At 37.0% G+C, this 17806-nt stretch overlaps 2 protein-coding genes across 4 annotated transcripts in view; one reads left to right on the forward strand and one right to left on the reverse strand.

Moving 5' to 3' along the window:
- Positions 1-17806, reverse strand: part of LOC134668121 (aminoacyl tRNA synthase complex-interacting multifunctional protein 1) — a 62288-nt gene that overhangs the window by 1032 nt on the left and 43450 nt on the right. The window contains exon 2 of one of the 2 annotated variants that reach the window (XM_063525622.1): positions 12-118. In XM_063525622.1, coding sequence (XP_063381692.1) covers positions 12-116 — 105 coding nt within the window. In that variant the 5' untranslated portion in view covers positions 117-118. Of the gene's footprint in view, positions 1-11; positions 186-17806 lie in introns of those variants that run through there. The other variant, XM_063525621.1, reaches the window with a different exon arrangement.
- Positions 6159-13745, forward strand: LOC134668430 (polycomb protein Scm). Of its 2 annotated transcripts, XR_010098773.1 has the most exons (6): positions 6159-7403; positions 7692-7986; positions 9889-10101; positions 10673-10888; positions 11668-12875; positions 13017-13745. XR_010098773.1 is itself a non-coding variant. In XM_063525911.1 (5 exons), the coding sequence occupies exons 1-5, from the start codon at positions 6352-6354 to the stop codon at positions 11800-11802; spliced, it is 1911 nt and encodes a 636-aa protein (XP_063381981.1). In that variant the 5' UTR covers positions 6159-6351; the 3' UTR covers positions 11803-13745. The 2 variants fall into 2 exon arrangements, 1 of the variants encoding a protein (XP_063381981.1); XM_063525911.1 differs by having other exon boundaries at positions 11668-13745.

Consider the following 17806-nt stretch of genomic DNA (forward strand, 5'->3'; position numbering starts at 1 on the left):
TCTTACAATACCTTTGACTTTAGCTCAGCAAGGCGCTTTTCTGCTGTTTCAGCATTATTTAATATTTTAGAGACTATGTTTTGCGACATGTTACGCCTGAAAAATAAGTTTATCATGTATATTTGTATAAATTCCCAAATTGAGGTTTCCGATTTATTTTCCTAACCTAGAAAATAACCACTTCAGCACGTCATTAAGTTCGCAGTTTGACATTTGTAACTAGCATACGATAGCGTGTTTAGCGATGTCTCAAATAGTAAAGCTTTTTCTGCAGTCACACTTTTTAAATGACAGCGTTTTACACAAAAATAAAACGCTAATTAAATAACTTACCCTATTCGGAACCTAATAATAATATTGAGAGTGGCAACACCGTTGTCGGTCGTATTGTCCTTTTCTAGCATATACGTCCCTCTCTCTCCCACACTCCCACCACACAGCAGTTTGCTTTTTGGCGGTTGTCGCAAAAACAAATTTCCAACTCATTGTCTCAAAATTATACATATTTACACCAGGCAGGATTAAAACTTTAGGTTCCGAATAGGGTAAGTTATTTAATTAGCGTTTTATTTTTGTGTAAAACGCTGTCATTAAACAACTGTACCGCTATTCGGAACCTAATAATAATATTGAGACGTGTTTGTTATCGCCTGGTGGTGGGAAGACGCCAAGCCAATGTGATTATACATGTACTTATTATGTATATGTAATATTATTAAATTATGAGTGTTTAATTAATTATGCAGTACACCCTTTATTTTAACACCTGTGAGGAGAGAGGTATTTAGTAAAGCATACAATTTGATATTCCATTATATTATGATACTAACTTAACATTTTATATACGTACTTAATGTACTTATAAATGTTCAAAAAGAATACGTGAGTCACCACAAGGGTGCTATACTTAATTACTTAAATGTATGTGAAAACTAGGTAAAAGAAGATGTGATAAGTCAGTCTACTCTTCAAGGGGCATACACATCTGTTATAAGGAGTAATGTAATTCAAGTATGAAAAGATAAAAATAATAAAGTACTAGAGTAGTTTTTATTTATAAGTCGTAATTATTATCAAATTTGATAATAATTATCTATAATAGTAAAGTAAGCAGTTGCAGGAATATAACAAGGACAGGACATTTCTTATTTCCAGAATCCCTCGGGATTAAGTAGACGAATATTTTAATTATTCGTTATATCACTATCACCACAAACAGAGTTAATAAAATTAGGTACTTATTGAAATGTCATAGGGAATCACTAAATTTATTTAATGACTGTAAGCCATATACTTGGTTATAGGTTATAGTTATAGCTATAAAATGCATTTAACCCTTTTAAACGCTTTACTAACGAGAACGCAAGTCAGTGTACATAAATAAACCTTGCTTAAAAGTGTGAAGGTTACTATGAGAGCCTAAGCCACAACACTCATGTGTTCACTGCGCTGTGGCACTAGTTATGACGCTTTGTGGTGTTCTTGTGTAGAATTGCTACAGAACTTTATCAATAATATTTGCAGAGTCATTCTAATTAAATTCATGTTTAGCTACCATAACCTTAATTTTACTCAAAAATTTGTATATATGTAGTAAGAGTAGTTTCTTAGTGGTTTACTTTATCTGGTGCCTACTGGTAGACATAAGCCTTAAAACTTTATTGGTTCTGACCGCTAAAGTGGCTTAATTTCTGTAAACTATTCATAGACATTGCTTAATTCTGAATATTCAGTTTTCTCTATTCAGTGTGTAAATTATAAGGAATCGGATACTTAATTCGAAACCCTAGCTCATCGCATAGGTGCTTTTAACCGAAATACAAATTTATGTACTTATTTAGTGATTTTACATTATTTGCTGTGGGAAACCAGGGGGTTCCCTACCATTTGCCGGGCGCCTGTGGCCCCAAAGCCAACAGCGCAGAGGCCCTTTAAGAGGGAGCTATTTTATCCAATGCTAGAATCAACACTTTGTCGAATCTATTAGATATTTAGGTATACTTATCCTCCTTATGAACTAAGGATAATTGTTACTTGTTTATATTTCAATAATAGCAAGATTGTAAATTATTTTATATTCTGAAATATAATATTACTTAATTTGGGCCAGTGTACTTTTGTATACTATATCTCTGGCCTACTACCTACTATAGGTTAGTCTAATAACATCCCGCCTCCTGGGAGGCAATATACAGAGTTCTTGGATATATATTCACGATATCGCTAAGTGTGTGGACCTAGTTTTCCGACACTTGACTGCATGAAATTATTGTGTACATTTTTTACAGGTCTCGAGCAAGAAGGGTACCTATATATAGGTTGAGGTCCTTAACTTGTGGATTTGGTAATAGGAGCAAGACACAGACGGGGTGTAAATTAATTGATCCACCATATTTCAAGAGATTCATGTGCATTGATGCCTTGATGCCTTCAAGTTACACTGTACAGACAGACTATATAACTCTTTTGCAGAGTTTTGCCAACATATTATAATAAATGACTGCATTTGTTTGGGTGTACTTGTTCCACGACAAAAACATATTTATATATATTACAATGTATTTTTGAAAAGTACTCGCCTTTCAAAATAGCTTCGCCTTTTCGCAAGGCTTGCTGCTGTTTCACATTGTGCAAAGCAAACAGTATCACAATGCTATAATTTTGTATAAATTGAGAACTAGAGGGTCATGCCCTAGACGTGACCGCCCAGAAGTTATACTAGAATCGTTCTTGCAAACCATTAAGTCACTGTTTATTAAAAACCTTATGACTGGGTACATTACATTCCACGGTGGGTACATTTGTTAAACGTATAGTATCAAACTATGACGAATAATGATAAGTGAATTAAGTGATAACAATATTTGGTCCGTGCATAGAAGCACGTGCCCATGAGATTAGTGCATGGGTAGTTTAAAATAAACTTAATCTGTGCATAGGAGCACTTACGATCAAGGCGATTCGAATCCTCAAGGTTCACAAGGCAGACATAAGGGTGTAAAATAAAGCATTCATAAACGCCCCGTTAGGTCAGTTTTGTATATTTTTATTTCCAACATGCTTGTGCAGCACATGACAATTTTCCTATACCATGCCAGTCAGGGATATAATAATTAAATAGGTAACCTTGGTTATGTCGTGTATCTACATAGGTAGGTACTCGTAAAAATGTTAACTGAAAGACTAGTGCTCTCGAGGCAAATATAATTTATATTAATTTCTAGTCTGTCATAGCAGGCATAAACTTCAAAGGTTTTTAGATATTCATAGGGCCGCTAAACGGAACCCTTTGTACACCTTGAGCAGGCTGTTTGTGCTCTTGTAATTTTATTTTCACACCATGAGTGATATTAAACATAGCTTATTTCAGAATTGAACCGTAAGCTATGTTGTGTCGTGAGCTTAAGTGAGCCTGATTTAATTAGAGTCCACAGATTATCTGGACCTTGGAGGATTGACCACACCTTATTCTAAATATCAATATTCTGCCTGGGCTTATGGTCGAATTTAGGTGACTAAATCTCTTAGTGTTATTCATGCCACCCACGTTATGAGGCTTAGCGTCTCCAGACCACAATTTTATACTCGTATTAGGGTGCAAAGATTTTTTCATCTTTAAAATAAAAATGAGTCGAGATAGGCCTGGAATCTTAGGTTATTTTATACCTATTATATTATAATTTTAGAAATGTTAATTAGTCCAATTTTGGGTTTAGCCAATAGGGTGTCCGGGACCCTTAAAATAGATTGGTAAACAAAAATGAAACTTCGAATAACGAAGCCTATTTCGACTGATTTTTACCCAGAACATTATTTTGTTAGAACCCTTTTCACTTGTCCTTTGTCCAAAAGGAGGTATTTACATATTCATCTTTGTTATATTTTTATGATTGTGGCCTACTCGCTCGCCTGTGTTATGACCATATCATTTAATTTCTGACATGCCTTGCGCAGGCTTATATAGGTTGTAATATCATCATCAATAACTTGATATCAGTTTGTGAATGAATCAAAGATTCTTTGGCACACCTTACGCAGGTGGAAACATGGCAGCCTTGCGCAGGCTTAAATAGGTACACAACATATTGGTTTCATCACAAATAACTTGACGTTAGTTTGTGACTGAATAAAAGATTCTCTTAGGCACACCTTACGCAGGTGGAACCATAACAGACATAGCTTAAGAATATCATTCAAATGAAGTTTATGGGTAATATTCCCTTAGTTGCGAGTTCTTCGCTCGACAAGAGGAAAGGATTTACTTTAATAGGCACTTTTAGAAAGTGTCATTCACGGTGACGAGATTTGCCATAACTAAACTTTAACTCTACAGTTAGCGAATATAATTTGAAATTATGAAGCAAACCGCCGTCTTCGTCAATGAACCAATCTAAACATTCCCATATCATTAATGCCCTTTCAAGTCACAGGCTTCCGATTTTATTTAAAACGTTTACAAGTGTAGGTACTATTTATGTAGGTAGGTAGGTAGGCTTAAAGATTGACCGTCTTGTATGTACCTATAGTTATTTACATATAGAATGAATAATCAAGTTATTCAAATCCAAAATAATACAAGCACATATAGCAACTACATGCAAGAGTTCTTTTAAGCTGTTAGTACCTGTTATTTATTTAAAGAGATACCTATCTACCTACATTTTAACCATTTTTTTTTTTTTTTTTTAATCAAAGATCAAGTTGGAGAGATATAAATTGGTAGATAAGGAGTGAAATACTTAAGGATTTCCATGTCATTCTTGCGCAGAGCCATGCTAATCTCTCTCTTTATCTAGTCAGACTTAAGTTTACGTACTGCCGAAGTACTCACTTTCCACAAAAATAAATGCAATGCTTGCGATGTAGGTTTGTTCGTTACCTTGTGTCCCTCAGAGCGGAAATAGAAGCCCCGCGAAGCGGGGCTTCGTCGACTCCTAAGCGGGTACACGTTATTTATCAGCAAGTTTATTACCAAACAATTTTGAAATATTATATTTAACCCGGAACGGGATAAACCGACAAGTTGCTGATAGATACTTGGACAGATAAACCCTACACGTCTATAAGCTTCTACCTTAATACGTAGGTTCTACGTAACACGTATTAACTATCCGATCCTTTCGTATTCGAAAACACAAATTACTTGAAAACTGAAGGGTATGCCTCTACACATCACCATTTAAGTGTTATACCTAATTTCAACCGTTATTATAGACACACAAAGATTTAAAGTAATAAGTAATAAGACTCAGAAGAGACTTAATGTAGGTATAATATTAATTAAATTCTAATGGTGACAAGTGCACGCTTTACCAGCGCGATGTGTTTTCTAACATTATGTGTTTTAGTATTTTCATTAGCATAGCCACGGTGCGCGCAGGCAGCCTTTGAAAACTTACACATTACTATTCCGGATCGTTTTTATTTGCTAGATAGTTTAACGGACACTAAATTTAAATGTTTATTTCGAACGGCAAAAGCCGTTAGAAACTGTTTTTCAATATAGTCAGCTAAACTGGGGTACAAATTCAAAAACTCACCAGCAGTTTAGCTTCACGACCTTCCAGATGGAAAAACAGCAAGCCAATGAGTTGGAAATTTGTTTTTGCGACAACCGCCAAAAAGCAAACTGCTGTGTGGTGGGAGTGTGGGAGAGAGAGGGACGTATATGCTAGAAAAGGACAATACGACCGACAACGGTGTTGCCACTCTCAATATTATTATTAGGTTCCGAATAGCGGTACAGTTGTTTAATTGTAGATGTTTGCCGATTTAGTGTGGCTGGCAACACTAATGACAGTAGCCCTACATTTACACAACAGTAGTGCCAGCGCACATTGATGAAAAAAAATATAAATTTAGTTTGAAAAGGCTCAGAAATGCATAAAAATACAATAAGATTTTTTTTATCTCCTGCTGGGTTCTTCTATAATAGAAGAATTATATTTTCTTGTCGTAATGTGAGCTAAGGATTAATTAACGCAGAAGTTCCGCTAAATATACGAGCCAATGATAAACGAATAAATTAAAAAATAGTGTTACATAATTAATTGCAATAATCAAAGAGAATGAAGTCAAGTTATCCTTGCACAAATATCAATAACATGGAATGAAAAATTATAAAAACTTCTTTCTATGTGCGATTGTTTTTTTTTTCTGGCAACGTTTAAAAAAGATCTATCATGGCCGTTTGTAGAACGGCGTCATAAATACTATCTGTTTATTTGTGCGAAATAGTGATTTCTCCTTATTATAGTGATTTTCAGTGGCAAGCATTGATATCATGTGATTGGTGATATATTGTAAAGCTGCGAATGTGCGATAATGTATTGAGAATCATATCGCGTAACGATGTCAAACAATACAGTTGGCTCATCGGGGCCAGCTCCCGGCAAAATACGTGGACCTGGAAGACCACCGAAACGTACCTGCACTTGGTGCGCTGAAAGTAAGACGCCTCTCAAGTACGTTTGGCCGACAGAAAACAGTAAAAAAGAGTTTTGTTCGGAAACGTGCCTATCAGAATTCAGGCAAGCGTATAGCAAAGGCGCCTGCCTTCATTGCGATACGGTTATTCGAGGTAATGCTCCCTCGAACAGTAAGAACTTTTGTTCTACGTACTGTTTAAATAAATATCAAAAGAAAAATGAAAAACGGACGACCTCTCCTCACTCCGGCAACGGAGCCAACGGCTCCGAAAATCATTCTAATAACAACACAACTGGAACTTTCTATGATATTTACCAGACTTTTGACTGGGCGGAATATATGAAAGAGACCAATAGTACGGCCGCGCCGCAGGAATGTTTCAAACAAGCACCAGTGCCACCTGATAATGATTTCAAAATCAATATGAAACTGGAGGCTCTGGATCCGCGCAACTTGACATCGACGTGTATCGCGAGCGTAGTCGGCGTGCTCGGGCCGCGGCTGCGGCTGCGGCTCGACGGCAGCGACAACAAGAACGACTTCTGGCGGCTCGTGGACGCAGGCGACATACACCCAATTGGACATTGTGAGAAAAATGAAGGCATGCTACAACCTCCCCTAGGTTTTCGAATGAACGCAAGCAGCTGGCCAATGTTTTTGCTCAAAACACTGAATGGGGCAGAGATGGCCCCGGCAAAGGTGTTCCAACCTGAGCCTCCAACTCCCAAATCAAATCTGTTTGTAGTTGGACAGAAGCTAGAAGCAGTAGATAAAAAAAATCCCCAGCTCATTTGCTGTGCAACAATTGGGGCAGTAAGAAATGACCAGATCCATGTTAACTTTGATGGCTGGAGGGGAGCATTTGATTACTGGTGTAAATATGATTCAAGAGATATATTCCCTGTTGGCTGGTGTGCCAGGGCTGGCCATCCATTACAGCCACCAGGGCAGAAAAGTGCTACTACACCATCCAGGTATTTAAAATTTATTAGAACAACTAAAGCTATAAATAAATAAATAAGAACATAACTGACTGAATAGTGTTGAGCCAATGCCTTTAACATTTTCAAATAAGATAAAAATCCCTAAAAAGTATATTCAAATAAAGACTTATTGGAGACTTTTAATTCTTAGTCTTACTTCCATTTCTTTCTTATATGTAATCATTAACTTTTCCATCATGAGAAGTAGGGAGTCTGTTTACAATAGTAGAAATAGCATTGTAAGATGATCATAATCAAACTGGCTTACTCATTTTTCAGGTTCAAGTTCCGAACCAGTGGAATACCAAATCCAGCCCTACCAGAAGGTGGCTCCACTGGGGCTGGTAATTCTACTACTATCACATCAACACCTGCGGCAACTGTGAGGTTGCATATCCGCAGTGGCTGCTCCGGAGGCAGCAGTTCCTTGCCCAGTGTGATCTCAGGCTCCGGGCCGTCCGGGGCTGCAGAGGCTTTAGCTAAAGACTTGCTCAGTGTTCATCCTGACCCTCAGAGGTTGACGCGGGCTATACTAACAGCATCTAGTAGCTATTCTAATATAAATAATGTACAGGTAATTATTTTTCTTACTAAAATAAAATATACATGAGACAGAGTTTGTTTACACAGAAAAGATTAATAAAACTTGAGGGACCATTAATTATAAATTATTATAATTACACATTCATTGCCACCAAAATGTATTTATTAGATAAACAAGACATCCACGCCAGGCCACAAAAATGTACTCAGATAAAGCTGAAGTACAAAAATCCCGACTATCTGGTCGTCCAGCCTCATATCATAAAGGAATCTATAATTAACATTAAAATGTACATTAAAATAAAAATTAGAACCCAAAATTCATATTAAACTTCTCTTAAAAAAATTGCCAAAGTCACAACAAGCCTAATAGACCGGGAGATAGTGACACATTTTACTGGGTCATTTGTACCAGTATGGCTGTTCATCAGGGGTCTAAGCACGTAATGAAGGAAAGAAAAATGATGGTCATAGCGCTGGTACCGGCGGCCCAATCGCGTGGGCGTTAGTCGAACGTGTCGGATAAAATACGAGTGTCGAACGATTTGTTCCACAAAAATCCTCGTATTTTCCGATAGTCCATAAAAAAGAAGTAGGCGGTAGCGTAATGCCATACTTCTCCGGTGTGACTGGCAGCCCGCCATACTGAGGCGAACACATTAATTTAAAAAAAAACAATTCAACCATTTGTGCCAAGCTAATTTTTGCACAGGTGATCATCGTCGAGCAGCCATTCATGGACATCACCATGCCATACTCTTCGGACGGTTCCAAATGGCCGCCATACCGCCGCAAGGGAGTTAATTTTTTTTTTTTTGCTAAACGATTTGTACCAGTATTGCATTTAAATTTTTGGAAAGTATTTGATAAAATGTGACCGTTATTATAATTGCCATACTTATAGTAGGGGGAAAAAGTGCTGCCATACTTGAAAACCTTATTTAATCGACACGTTTCAAAAATATGACTATGTATACGTAAAATATTTTTTTACAGCATGGCATCATCATATTCTGTTTGTTTGGATACAATTATACCTAAAAAAAATATTTCAGATTATAACTACGCGCGGACGACTCGACTGTGAGACTTAAGCCAAGACTTAAAACAAAAAACAATTTTTTGACGATTTGTACCAGTATGGCTTTTGGATTTTTGGAAATTATATGATGCAATGTGACCATTATTATATTTGCCATACTTCTAATAGGGGGAAAAAGGGGCACCATACTTGAAATAAAAATAAAAATATTGTACTCATTTGCCACCTCCTACAGGTATGGCATTATGAGATTTCCATTTATGATCACACAGAAAGTCTTGAAAAAAAATTACAAGATGGTACAAATCGTTTAGCAATAAAAAAAAAATTAACTCCTTTGCGGCGGTATGGCGGCCATTTGGAACCATCCGAAAAGTATGGCATGGTGATGTCCATGAATGGCTGCTCGACGATGATCACCTGTGCAAAAATTAGCTTGGCACAAATGATTGAATTGTTTTTTTTTAATTAATGTGTTCGCCTCAGTATGGCGGGCTGTAAGTCACACCGGAGAAGTATGGCATTACGCTACCGTCTACTTCTTTTTTATGGACTATCGAAAAATACGAGGATTTTTGTGGAACAAATCGTTCGACACTCGTATTTTATCCGACACGTTCGACTAACGCCCACGCGATTGGGCCGCCGGTACCAGCGCTATGACCATCATTTTTATTTCGTTCATTACGTACTTAGACCCCTGACGAACCGCCATACTGGTACAAATTACCCAGTAAAATATGTCACTATCTCCCGGTCTATAAAAGTTATGATTCAACTTATATGACATTTTGAAATAAAAGGTACCATGTTATTGATGTGTATAGGGAATTAGTACCATTTGATTTATACGGGAACATTTAAAATTAAATTCTGCTTCATCCATTTCAGGTTTCAACAGGGAGTAAGAATTACACAGTAAAAGTACCGTCAGAACTATCAACTGATGAGTTGAAGAATTGGCTGAGAGCTGTGTGTGAGGGACTGAACTGCTGTTTGGGGATGATAGAGATAGATTCAGGAGACGCTGCAGGCCGGTCCTGCCAGTTGTGTGGGGAGTCCCCTTCAGAGAGTGTTTCTACGGCCGTCAAGAGGACTACAAGTGTAAGTCTATTTGAAGTTCTAATACAAAGTTGTGTTTGGTATTTTGGGGTTGGAATGCCTACTAGTGGCTTTTGCAGCTAATGAAATATGGCGTTTGTTGAACTGAAGACTTTCTTAGGTAGGATTGGTCCTTAGGACCTAAGCACAGAATAACTAATAGTATGATTCAAGGCTTGATTTAAGAAGTGGAGTTGCCAAGATTTTTGGTGTACATTTTGAAAGAAGGGGTTGTCAATTACATCTTATTACATATCGACATCAGTAAAGGTACTAGGCCAACATTTGTATTGTTTTCGTAAAAAACGGTGCCCAATTCATTTATGGTATCACATTGACACCATTCCGAAGTAAAAACATAAAATAAGAGTATTTTTAATATTATTACCAAACTAGCACTGTTTTGCCCTACACCATTCATCGTCGATTATGCATATAGTCTGTTAAGCCTTTTTCGTCAGTTGGAAAAAGTGCCAATTTAAAAAAACTTGGCGCGAATTGTTACTGTCTTCTTTCTCGCCTTTTTTTAGTGACAAGATTTGCTCGACCATCTATATAATATCGTGGGTTGCAGGACGGGAGCTCGGCGGCCGGCAGCAGCGGCGGCAAGCTGGCGCGCTGTAGCGGGGAGCGCGGGGAGGCGGCGGGCGCGGCGGTGTCCACGACGGGCGCGCCGCCGCCGCCGGGCGCGGGCGCGGCGCCGGCCGACTGGTCGGTGGAGGACGTCATCGGCTTCATCGCCGCCGCCGACCCCGCGCTCGCCGCGCACGCCGACCTCTTCCGGAAACATGTGAGTGCCCTGTGCCCTGTGCCCTGTGCCCTGTGCCCTTACCCTTACACTATCGCTCCGGTACAGAATCCTAAAACAGGTGTCCGCTCTCGGAGTATGGCGTGACGTGAGGCATAATAGGGCAGAGTGGCGTTCTCTTGCGTCTCGGGCCGATATAAAGTTTTCATCGTGCAGTGTACTATCTTAAAATATTAGGGAGGATTTATTACGCATTACAAATATGCGTTACATTACTTCACATTCACATGGTAAGTTTTGTTAAATAAAATTTGGAGTTCAAAAATGAATAAAGATATTATAAGACATTACAAATATTACAATGCCAATTTGCTTCCTAGCAAGTAGTTGTTATTGGCTTCCTAGCATTTTCAGATTTATAAAAAAAGTAAATTAAGGGACTCTGTTGGATTCTCCATAATTACCGCTAGGTTGACAGACTACTGAAAGATTTTTAATTAGGGTTCCGTACCCAAAGGGTAAAACGGGACCCTATTACTAAGACTTCGCTGTCCGTCCGTCCGTCCGTCCGTCACCAGGCTGTATCTCACGAACCGTGATAGCTAGACAGTTGAAATTTTCACAGATGATGTATTTCTGTTGCCGCTATAACAACAAATACTTTGCATTTTGGTACGGAACCCTGCGAGTCCGACTCGCACTTGCCCGGTTTTTTATTATAATATATGTCTCTGTATACTACTAGCAAACAGACTTAGGTTTTTGATGTGAATGATGTGAGTATTTGGAGTGTGTAAAGGTAATAATTTCAATTGTTTCAGGAAATCGATGGAAAGGCGTTACTACTTCTCAATTCAGACATGATGATGAAGTATATGGGTTTAAAGCTTGGCCCAGCGCTAAAAATATGTAATTTAGTATCAAAAATAAAAAATCGCCGGCATTATAGCACCTAGACTTACAATTAGCCACTCTTAGAGTTTGAAACTATGAGTTTCCTAAGTTTTACTAGTATTAAGTACTTACATGCATTTCAGCTATAAATGCTTCGCCTAAAGTTTCAGTTTCACCTGAATCTCAGCATTTTAAATTATCTTGTGTAGATGTAAAAGACATTGCTGCTACGAGATTATAGTGACAGAAATATAAGGGTTTTTCATTGATAACTGATATTACACTAATTTAATTGAGTTACTGTTTCACATATCCAGCCGAAAATTATGTTACACATAAAGGAAAATGTGATGAACTGTAAAGACCTTATCACATAAAAAAATTATAGGTTATTCTCAGTTTCTTTGCTGTAGATTCTCCAGGCAAAAACTGTGTACCTACCTACAGGTCTTTACCCATAGATAATTATTTTATGGATGAAAACATTTGTAATGTAATGAATTACTTTAAAAGTTTAATTATTATTGGATAATTTACATTTATTTTGTGAATTTATCTACTTAGTCATGTATATAAATGAGTTATATTAAATGCATTTAATGTAGTTAGTACTCATCTTGCATAATCAAAAGATGTATTGCAATGTTTAATATTTCTGACTATTAGGTACTTGAAATTGTATGTATATACTAACTGTTATGTTATTGGCTAGTCGAGCGTATGCTATTTGCCAGAATCGTAGTTCATGCAGATTTTCAATTTCAGTAAATACAGTGTACAGAAATTTTATTTTTTATTGTAGATTAGGGTCTTAGTGCCTTTCACCATTTAGGTGTGTTTAAAGATATCCACAGTGTTAACCATGGAAATTAAAGACATGTAAGCGCTCAAGGACACCAATAAATGTAGCTGTGATTTAATAATACAAATGCAGAATTTTTCAATATTCTTATTGTGTCAAATAATATCGCTTCCAATGTTGACCTAGCGCCCAGTTGTACTGTATTACTTTTATGTTCCTTCCCGATATCATAACTAGAATATAAATGACATAATAGTATTTTAAATTTAAACATTTTAAACTGTCGTAAGTCACACTGACACTATTTAACTACTACAGTCTATAAAGTTGCGCGTCGCGGTCACGAAAAGTGCCCTGTTTATCAAAACTTTGTAACTTATAATACACGTGGAAGTCCCTTTCAACAACAAAAGCTGTCAAAAAGGGACTTCCACTTGTATTACAAGTTACAAGCTTTTGATAAACAGGGCAAAGGTCGCTCTTAAAGTTCGAAATTTGACACTGTTGTAGTAAAATAGTAAAAGTTAATACCTAAAGCTATGCTTTGTATATCTATGATATTTAATTATAATTTGCCATTTTGAAGTTGTAATTAACATGAATATTTAAATATTTCACCATGTGATATTTCCATGTTATCTGTTATCGTGATAAATGATTAATAATATTAGAATAATGTTGATTTATCCATTACGTGATGTATACATTTTAAGTTTTGTCATGACATGATAACTACTAAGCGCGAAAATTTATATATAAAGCCTGTACTGTTGTTGTATATATATATTTGGTATTACAATGTTATTTTCCCGGCGTGTCGTATGTGTATGAGAAGTCCGATTTATTTTAAGATACCTAGGTATTTCCTTTATACTTTTTAATGGGCAACTTAAAGTATATGTTTGTGATATCCGCGTGATGTGTCGACTGAGTAAACGTCCTATTTGGTTTATAAAGCTCATCATAACATAATGTAGGTAAATAGAAAAGCAATAAAATTATCCATATATGTATAATTCAAGGTATTGGGTGTTTGCCTACGATTGTGTGTATATATTAGGACACCATGTAAAACCATAGAAATTGATGAAATCTCGAGGCAAATTCTTTTACATATTTTATTACAGTAGAAACTAAATTTATTTTATGTACATAAGCGAATTAAAAACAACATTGTATAAATAAATAAATCTAAAGTGCGAATACTTTTTCTATTTACTCTTCACCCATCACAACAACCTGCATGAAACAAATTATGAATGTTTAATTTTATTGGAACACTATGAATAGTTAACTTCTAATATTACAAGTGACATAAAATTATCACTTTTGCTGTCTTCTTACTATTTACATTAGAATACTGCAGAATAGTTTATTAAAATTTATAGGTTCATATAATAATAATCAATGATCTCACATTTTCCAGCATTTTTGGTGCAGCGGAGTGGTGTTAACGGAATTGGTATAAATAATTTCAACCCTAATGATCAAATTAGCTTTAATTACGTTAATATTAACCTTAATTTACCATTTCAGTTGAAATTATCTACACCAATTTTGTTAACACCACGACGCTGCACCAAAAATGCTGGAAAATGTACGATGTCTGATAATAATAGATACGTGATACGGAAGTTCCAGTGACAAGTCGATGGCCTAACTGATGGTCATCAGTTTTAATTTGGTCCAATTAAACTGGCAAAAAACACGCCTGAATTGTGGTTGAATTGAATGAACGTTTTTAGGGTTCCGTACCCAAAGCCCAAATTTGGGTACGGATAGTAATAGTACTAAGACTTCGCTGTCCATCCGTCCGTCTGTCTGTCACCAGGTTGTCTGTAACTCATGAACCGTGATAAACTGTCTAGACAGTTGAAATTTTCACAGATGTTATTGTAATGGCAACAGATATATATGTTGCCATTATAACAACAAATACTGAAAACATAATGTAATAAAAATTTAAGTGGGTCTCCCATACAACAAACGTGATTTTTTTGCGTAACGGAACCCTTCGTGCGCGAGTCCTACTCGCACTTGGCCGGTTTTAAATTTTTTTTAAAGTCAGTTATAGAAAGTTTTGCGCTGTTTTAATAACATAGGGTTTCTCTGCCTTTCTACCCCTATCTCCACCATCAAACCACATCGCATCATCCTCCACGCATTTATGAACATGAATACAATGTACAATTGACAAGTAGAACTAGAATAGACCAATCCGTGATTATAATTACTGTATTTACTTTTTAACCGACTTCCAAATCTCAAAGAAGGAGGTTATCAATTCGGTTGTATGTTTTTTTTTATTTTTTTTATTTTTTTTTATGTTTGTTACTCCATATCTCCGTCATTACTAGATCGATTTTGAAAATTCTTTTTTTGATTGAATGTACATGCATACAGATTGGTCCCGTTTTTGTCAAAACCCAGTTCTGATGATGGGATCCATGAGGAATCGAGGGAACTCCTCAAATCTTAAAGGCATACATATAGTGATGTTTGGGTTTTTATCAACAAATCAAGCATACCTATACACCCAAAAAAGTGACATTTGATGAAGTGGAACTGCTGATGATGATCAGAACAGAACTCTTCAACGACGCATAGTTCACGGTTGGCGATTTGTCCTCGTCGTTATGTTTGTTAAGCAAGTTAAGTTTTTAAGCCACATTTTTGTCAAGCTCGAGTTCTGATGATGGGATCCATGAGGAATCAAGGGAACTCCTCAAATCAAATTTGTATTTACATAAAAAAATCAAGCATTTTCATTAAAAACTGTTGCATTTGATGAAGTGGAACTGCTGATGATGATCAGAACAGAACTCTTAAACGACGCATAGTTCACGTTTGGCGATTTTTCCTTTTCGTTATGTTCGTTAAGCAAGTTAAGTTTTTAAGCCACATTTTTGTCAAGCTCGAGTTCTGATGATGGGATCCATAAGGAATCGAGGGAACTCCTCAAATATTAAAGGCATACGTATAGATTTTTTTGTATTTTCATCATAAAATCAAGCATTTACATTAAAAACTGTCGCATTTGATGAAGTGGAACTGGAACTGCTGATGATGACCAGAACAGAACTCTTCAATGACGCATGGTACACGTTTGGTGATTACGAATTTCGATTTTGACTTGGACTGGGACCCGGACTCGGACTTATACCCGGATCCGGTTCGGACCCGGACTCGGATCCGGATTCGGACCCGGACTCGGAACCGGACTCGGACCCGGACTCGGATCCGGACTTGGACCCGGTCTCGGACCCGGACACGGACCCGGACTCGGATCCGGACTCGGACCCGGACTCGGACCCGGACTCGGACCCGGACTCGGACCCGAACCTTGACCCAGAAAACCACTATGATACCTTAACTAAATAAACAACTATGATTACCTATCATAAAATTAATGTAGGTATAAAGTACGATGATGCCAATCTTACTAGCCCCTCCCGCTTAAACCCCCGTACACCGCACGGTATGCGCCATTAAGTGGGTTAGGTTAGGTTTGAACTGCGATCCTCACAGAACCGAACAAGGATTAGGTTAGGTTAGAACTGCGAGCCTTACAGAAACGAAATGCTACTTGAAAAGTGGGTTTGATTAGGTTCGAACTGCGATCCGCACGAGGAGTGGGTTAGGTTAGGCTAGAACTACGACCCTCATGGCTCCTCTTCACGATGGGCCAACGCCGGCCACTCCAAGGGACGCATTTATGCGTTAGAGGGAGCAAGTGATATTGCTATCTCATTCTACCGCATGGCTGCGTGCCTTGGAGTGGCCGGCGTTGGCCCATCCTGTAGAGGAGCCATTATACAGAAGCGAAATGCTAGTAGAAAAGTGGGTGGTTTTACCTCCTTTTCTACATAGTGTACCATCTACAATAATCTTTCATAGGCCCCCATGGAAGTCGGTTTTTTTTTCTTAAAAATTATACTGTATGTGGTTTCGAAAACGATTAAGTATACAGTGTATACTTAATTGTTTTCGAAACAATTAAGTGTCGCATATTGCACAACACAATACCTATACTATACCTAGTATTACACTCGATTGCAAACAGATTAAATTTTTACCTTTACATTGAAAGACGGAAATTATAATGAATATATTTTTTTACTATTATGATGTTACTGTACTGCTACTATACTAGAAAATAGTACCTATGGAACGTCCATGTTTCTAGAAAATGTATGGCGTAGGTACTTAATACTTTAAAGTCAACAAAAAACAGACTAGGTAGGTACTTATAAATAGTTGATAATTATTGTTGACAAATATTTATGTATGGTATCGTAAAAGGCAGCCTGAACTTTGTTCAGACGAAGTACCTAATAACTATCTTTTATTTTCGAAGAATCTAGTTACTGTTTTTAATTGGCATTGCGTCACGGGATGATATGTTATCTCCCGGCATATATTTACATTATCTTGCAATGCTTTTAATTATGGTCGTTGCACATACATACATATTGCATATAATTTTATTAGATATGATTGAGTACAGTAACCTTTTTGATAGTAGATGTTTCCATAGCTTGTTGAGCGCCTCATACAAACCAGTATAAGTGTGAATGTGATCTATATTTTTTTCTTGTCTTCTGTTGCTTATGGACACTTCTATAACATGCGGATTCGATGCACTCTAAACTCTTGAATGTACATGTACATACCTAAGGTATCTATTGTTAAAATATTTATGAAAGTAATACACTTAATTTGTTACTCTGGCGTGTAATCATGTCAGAGCAACGTACGTGCTTTGATGTAGCTAATGAGCTAAGTATATGAGGTTTAATCTCTCCGGCCTTACAACAAAAGAGTTTGCCTTGCACTTGCTCATGTATTGACGTAAGGCGTTCAAAAGGTTAATTTCATTATTTACATACATCGCATGTTTTCTCTGAGAAGCCATGTTGATTCTCACTTAATAGATCGGTTTTGATAACTACAGATCGTTTAAATACCTACTTAGTATGTACACGTTTTATTAATGCGACCTTGTTCAAGTCTTCCTTGTTTAGTTAATTAGCTTTAAATTACGCGGGCGCTTTCTCAATGGTCAAACCAGGAAACATCCGGCTCGAAGGACTAGGAAGGAGCCTTTTTGCAGTTTTTGCTTTGTATTTAACATGCAGACTAAATCAATTCAAGAAGTAAACTAAGTTTGATTGTTCTGAAATCTAATAAGAATAATAAATGTAATACTTTGCTGCAATAAAACAGTGAGCAGAATTGCAGTTGGAAATGTCAGAATAAGGTAC

This window comes from Cydia fagiglandana, chromosome 10, assembly GCF_963556715.1.
Source record: "Cydia fagiglandana chromosome 10, ilCydFagi1.1, whole genome shotgun sequence".
NCBI lineage: Eukaryota > Metazoa > Arthropoda > Insecta > Lepidoptera > Tortricidae > Cydia > Cydia fagiglandana.

Excerpts from the sequence above, each read along its gene's own strand:
- LOC134668430 (XM_063525911.1), top strand. The coding sequence starts at position 6,352 with ATGTCAAACAATACAGTTGGCTCATCGGGGCCAGCTCCCGGCAAAATA. Across the intron at positions 7,404-7,691 it reads AGTGCTACTACACCATCCAG|GTTCAAGTTCCGAACCAGTG; the intron begins GTATTTAAAATT and ends CTCATTTTTCAG. Across the intron at positions 7,987-9,888 it reads CTAATATAAATAATGTACAG|GTTTCAACAGGGAGTAAGAA; the intron begins GTAATTATTTTT and ends CATCCATTTCAG.